This window comes from Parus major, chromosome 18 (genome assembly GCF_001522545.3).
Source record: "Parus major isolate Abel chromosome 18, Parus_major1.1, whole genome shotgun sequence".
NCBI lineage: Eukaryota > Metazoa > Chordata > Aves > Passeriformes > Paridae > Parus > Parus major.
The window spans coordinates 9757327-9763496 of record NC_031786.1 but is presented as its reverse complement, the minus strand read 5'-3'; the positions used below and the strand labels follow the sequence as shown (position 1 = coordinate 9763496).

Sequence of the window (6170 nt, the reverse complement as noted above, 5' to 3'; positions counted from 1 at the left end):
CTGCAGGATGTGCAGTGGTCAGGACTCTGCAGGATGTGCAGTGGTCAGGATCCTGCTCATGGTGACTCTGGTGCCTGCAGGTGAGACAGGAGCACCTGGGAGGTCAGAACTTTAAAGCTGGAAGCTGTGAGCCAGTGATCTGAGACTCCTTGTTAGAAGCACTGGGTTTCTGAAGGTCTTATCTGCCCCTGGCCCTGATCACGAGTGACTTTCCTTGCAGGTGTCAGAGCTGAGGCAGCAGCTGCGGATACGAGGCCTGCCTGTGTCGGGTACCAAAACAGCGCTGATGGAGCGGCTGCGGCCCTTCCAGGAGTGCAGCAGCAGCACAGTGCCCAACTTCAGTGAGATCACCACCGTCACCTTCCCAGTCACCCCAACAAGCACCCTGTCCAGTTACCAGTCACAGTCCTCCACCAGCATGTTATCAAATGGCTTCTATCACTTTGGCAGCACCAGCTCCACCCCACCCATCTCGCCCGCCTCCTCTGACCTCTCCGTGAGCGGCTCTTTGCCAGACACCTTCAACGACGGGCCCATGTCTTCCCCACAGTTCGGCCTGCAGCCATCCCCGGTTCATGGCAGTGCTGAGGAAAGCCTCATGAGCAGCATGAATGGAGGGAGCATCCAGCTGGAACTGGAAGGAATAGACACAGAGAAGGACAAGATGCTGGTGGAGAAGCAGAAGGTCATCAATGAACTGACGTGGAAGCTGCAGCAAGAGCAGAGGCAGGTGGAAGAGCTGCGGATGCAGCTCCAGAAGCGAAAGAGAAGCAATGGCCTTGAGGACAAGCAGCAGCCTGCTCAGCATTTCTTTGGTGTCCCCATCAAGCAGGAAAACGCCGTGTCCAGCTGTCCCTTTGCATCCAAACAAATGGCCCTGAAAGGCCAGGCCGGCAGCTCGGAGAAGCTGAGTAACTGTGGGGTACCGCAGGTGCCCCACATCGTAAACAGCCACTGCCTGGAGCCCGCAGGGCAGAGCACCATCACCTCCTCGACATTCCTGAGCCCGCAGTGCTCCCCCCAGCACTCTCCCCTGGGGGCTGCAAAGAGCCCCCAGCACATCAGCCTGCCACCGTCCCCCAACAGCCACTACCTGCTGCCGGTGTCCCCCGAGGGCCGCAGCGGGTCCCCGCCGGGCAGCAGCTGCCTCCGCACAGCGCCGGTGAGTGCCAGCCCAGACCCCACGGGGGAGGCCTCTCCTCTTGGCCCGGGGCTGCTGGCAGCATGTGGGGCTGCCTGCAAGGGCAGAGAGTATCCCAGGGGGACGGTGGGTTGGAGGCTGATAGAACTGCAGGGTCCTTTGCAGGGTTTCTTCTGGTGGGCCCTACCACCGCAGCCAGTTGCTCTGGAGGGGTCACAGCACAGCTCTCATGCCCCATGGAGCCCTGGCACAGCTCTCATGCCCCATGGAGCCCTGGCACAGCTCTCACGCCCCATGGAGCCCTGGCACAGCTCCTGCTGCCGTGAGGAAGCCCTGGCACAGCTCCCCTCCTCGCCAGGGGACCCCAGCAAGCTCTCTCTGCCCCTAGGTGAGCACTGGCAAAGCTGCATGTGTCCTGGGAGAGCCTGGCAGAGCATCCTCTGCCCTACAGAGCCCTGGCACAGTTCCCTCTGCCCTGGGGAGCTCTGGCACAGCTCTCTCTGCCCCTGGAGGAGTTCCAGCAAGCTCCCTCTTCCCTGGGGGAGCACTGGCACAGCTTCTTCTACCCTAAAAGAGCCCAAACTCAGCTGCCTCTCGCCTCAGGGGGAGTTCTGGCACAGCTTGCTCTGCCCTTGGGGAGTCCTGGCACAGCTGCCCATGCCCCATGGAGCCCTGGCACAGCTCTGTACACAGCAGGGAGGCACCAGCACGGATCCCTCAGCTCCTGGGAGAGCCCTGGCACAGTTCCTACAGCCCTGGGAGACCCCACTGCAGGGCTTTCCAGCATCTTGCCAAGCCATTGTGGCTCCCAGCAGCGTGTGAAGGATTTTCACCACTGAGTTGGAGGAGAGCAGTCACCCTGGGGAAGTCTTTTCTCAGGAAGCTGGAGCAGGGCTGGCAGTTGAGGTCTGCAGTCAGAGAGAGCTTGTGCCTCCCCAGCAGGCCACCGCAGGCTGTCCTCAGCAGCCCCTGTCCCCCCTGGACAGGGACAGCTTGGGGAGGGGGACACGCTGCCAGCACAAACCAGCACAAGGCTCTGCTCAGCACAACCCCAGCCCATGCAGTGCCCTCCCAGGGCTCCCCAGGCAGCAGCAGCAGCACCTTTCAGTGGCCTGTGCTGTGCACAGGGGTGCAAGGTGTGCCCCACGGCAGGGGCAGGCTGGGTGTGTGGCACAGCCCACAGCAGAGCAGGGTGGCCCCAGGCAGGCACTGGGGTGCAGCCCTGCACCGTGGCACAGAGGGGGGCTCAGGGCTGTGTCCAGGGGATGGTGGGTGCTGTGGCAGAGCACGGCCAGTGAGGCGGGAAGGGGCAGCAGTTTTGGGTGAGGAGGAGAACACAGAGCTGCCAGTGGGATGGGCATGGAGGGTGGTGGGGTTGGGGTGAGGCAGGCAGTGGGGCTGCTGCAGGGGTGAGGAGGGACTCTGGTTTGGGGGAGCTGGGCAGGGGGAGCAGAGCAGGGGGGTGACCCTGGCACTGGGGCTGTGCAGGTGAACTGGGCACTGCAGCAGAGCTGTGGGGACAGTGGGCACTGGGACACAGTGCTGTGAGGTGATATCCAACAGAGGCAGCAGGGCTGCTCTGGGCAGCTGGGCAGTGGTCAGTGAGGCTCAGGAGGGAGCAGCAACAACACAGGGACATCTCCAGCTGCTCCCTCACTGCCCAAGGGCAGGGGGTGCACAGGGGGGATGGTCTCATTGTGTCCTGCAGCTCACCCCAACTCCAACACCACCCATCCTGGACATTCCTCTGCTGCCTGCAAGGCACTCCCAGGGGTGAGGGTCCTTCTTCAGTAAGAACTCTTCTTTTGTGCCCAGCACTGCAGTGCTGTTTCCCATGAGCCAGGGCTCCTTCCAGCTACCCTCCACAGAAAGGTGGCCAGGATGTGCATGGCCAGGCAGAGTGGCCTCACCACTCCCTGGGTCCTCTCCTGGATCCCACCTGGAGGGACCCTGGTGCTGGTTTTTGTGGGACAAGGCCATGGCCAGGCAGTGGGGAAGGACACACAAGGGCCTAGAGGTGATGGGGGCAGCAGCTGACAGGCACTGTTCTTCAAATGCTGTCCATTCTGGAAGGGGAACCTGGCAAAAATTCGGCAAAGATGTGCAGGTGTTTGACACAGGCAGATTTCCCTCTTTTGAGTGACCCTCCCTGGCCTGAGCTGTGCGAGGTGCCCCCAGTCAGGTGGTGATGGGGAGGGGCTGGGGTGGCTGGGGAAGTGCCTCATCACTGGCCAAGCACAGCTGACCAGCAGCAGCATCTCTGTCCTCCCTCAGTCCCACATGTCCACAGCTGACTGAGCACCAGGATGTCCAGTGTCACCGTGTCTGTGCTCTGGCACGAGGCCAGCCTGGCCCTGGCTCTCAGAGCTAGGGCAGGGAGCTGGTTTACCTGCCTCTGTCCTGCTCAAAGCCAGGAATTTTGACCCACAGAATTGTCATTTCCCTGGCACCACAGCAGCCTCAGCAGGGATGAGAGAGCCGGGCCTCCTGCCGTGCATTGACTCCCTTTCCCTGTATTTCCCCATGCAGATGGCTGCGCAGTCAGGCCAAAAGTTTTCTATTTCATCCCCAAGTTTTTGTAAGTCAAGCCCAGCCCTGTCAGAGGTAAAGCAGCCTCCACCCTATGAGGATGCAGTGAAGCAGGTAACTGCATGGTTTTTGTTTTCTACAGGGCTAGGGCTGCCCACAATGTCTTTTTGCAGTCAGAGGGACTCGGCTGCTGCAGTTCCAGCCCTTTCTGGGGTCTCTGGGTAGGACAGACCTGCTTCCATGAGGAATGGGCTTTTTTGAAGGGTTAGTTGCTGACTAGCTGCCACAAAGGAGCTGGGCAGGAACATGTTCCCTGTGCACCCAGGGGTCCTGACACCCCCCAAGTCCCCTGGGTGCCAGTGTTCTCTCTTTGGGTGCTCAGTGCTGTGTGAGGGACAGACCCTTGAGCATTCCCAGGTCACCAGGAAACCTCCTCCTGCTCTATCCACCCCCCTGAGCCACACCCTGGAGTAATGCATGGCCATTCCCCAGGAACACCTTCCTCCCCATCAGAGTCTGGAGCAGCCTCAGTGCTGGGACTGGTGGTGCCTTTAGGGAAGTGGAGTGATGCTGTTGGCAGGGTGAAAATGGGTTTCTGCCAGCCTGCAGATCTTCCAGTCAGGGAGAGGAGGGAGACTGGGCAGTGCAGGGAGGGCAGGCAGTGCCTGTGAGGTGCTGGGGCCAAAAGGTTGCTGTGTCCTGAGAGCCGTGGGACAGGGCAGGCTGTGGTGGCCACTGAGCAGAGGGTTGGCAGCAGGGAAGGGTTCTTTGCCCCCTGGATCCACTGTGACTGTGCCACGTCCCTGCAGTGCCCTGAATGCTGCTGCCAGCCCCATGTTGGTATGGCCTCTCTTCTGTGGGGTCTAAAGCCATCTTTTTTGGGGTCTAGAGCCATCTACTTGGCTTGTGGCTGGAGGGACTGTCCCCCTAATGCCCTCTACTCTCCTCTTTGTCGTTTGCTGCAGCAGATGACACGAAGTCAGCAGATGGACGAGCTCCTGGACGTGCTGATTGAGAGTGGAGGTACGCTCTGCTTCCCTCTTCCCCTCTGGGGCTCCCACTCCAGGCCAGCCTCGGTCTGTGGGGCTCAGTGCATCCTGTGCACCCCAGCAGAGCTGCCTGAGTCGAGTACAGCTTTCCCCTGCCCCCCCTGTGCCAGCAGCCCCCAAAATTGAACCCAAAAGCAGCCTGGCCCTCCCTGAGCCTGCTGCTGCGTGTGCCAGCCCCCTCCCCACAGTGTGCCCCCCATCCCCAGGGCTGCCAGTGCCACCTCCCAGCAGAGCTCTTCTGCTGCCCTCCCCTGCTCAAAGTGCTGCCCTTCCCCAGCCCCCTGGGAACAGCTGCTGGTGCTTGTGCCTTAGGGAGTGTGTCCAAACCCGGGGATCAAGGTCAGAAAGCAGGAAAGTGCAAGGGAGGGGGGCAAACAGTGCCACTGGGACTGAGTGGGGAGCAGGATCCATAGGGATGCCCAAGGGGTCAGCTGGAGGCCTGTGGTGGTGCCCAGCAGTGGTGGGCACTGCCAGAACACCTCAAATCCCTCTCATCTGTTGACAGAAATTCCAGCCAATGCCAAGGAAGATCGGTCCTGCCTCCAGAAAGTCCCTCAGATAATGGTGTCTACGGGGAGCTCCGGTGCCCCTGTCCCCAAGGGCTCTGCCCCGTTCGAGCCGGTGCCCTTCGAGCACTGCCCGGGCGGCAGCGACGCTCACCTGGAGGTGTTGCTCAATGCCCACAGCCCCCTGGGCAGGGTCAGCGAGATGGCCCTGCTGAAAATGGGGGGAGAGGAGCCCCACTTCGAAGGGATGATGGAGGGGTTCTCTGGCAAAGCTGCAGATGAACTGCTCAACTCCCAGGAGATTTTACAGACTCCCCTGTCACCCATGGAAACCCAGCTGTCCCCTTCCCCTGCCGAAGGCTCCGGTTTACAAATGAGTTTCACTGAGTCTCCGTGGGAAACAATGGAGTGGCTGGACCTCACCCCCCCCAGCTCTGCCACCGGCTTCAGCTCGCTCACCCCCGCGGGCCCCAGCATCTTCAACATCGATTTCCTGGATGTAGCCGACCTCAACCTGAACAGCAGCATGGACCTGCACCTGCAGCAGTGGTGAAGGGACGTGCTGGGGCAGGGGGCTGTGAGCCTGCAGCAGGTGGCACAGCATTCCTGTCGTGCCAGAGAACATGCAGGGCAAACTTGCCTCATCCAGGGGAAACTGGAGTCATTTTCCCAGCATATAAACTTGTTTGAATTTCCAGTCACTGAAAACTGACAGCACAATTCTGGTACTTTGGTTTTCCTCCATTGACACAACCCCACAGAGGACACCAGTGCCTGAAACAATACTTCCTTTGATTGACAAGAACTTCAGTTCTCCTTCTTTAATCTTTCCCCCCCAGTTTTAGCAGTCACTCTCGTGAGAACTGGAGCAGCTCATGACAAGACTGTGTGGTGAGGTGACCTCACCTGGGTGGCAACAGGAAATCATGGAGAGGGTAGCCCACT

At 60.4% G+C, this 6170-nt stretch overlaps 1 protein-coding gene across 1 annotated transcript in view; it reads left to right on the top strand.

Moving 5' to 3' along the window:
• The window catches only part of MYOCD (myocardin), a 34151-nt gene extending 27987 nt beyond the window's left edge, over window positions 1–6164 (top strand). Inside the window, exons 10-12 of the mRNA XM_033518805.1 lie at window positions 221–1162; window positions 4636–4693; window positions 5225–6164. Of these exons, the coding sequence (XP_033374696.1) occupies window positions 221–1162; window positions 4636–4693; window positions 5225–5778 (1554 nt within the window). The 3' untranslated portion in view covers window positions 5779–6164. The remainder of the gene's footprint in view (window positions 1–220; window positions 1163–4635; window positions 4694–5224) is intronic.
• Window positions 6165–6170: the final 6 nt, after the last annotated feature.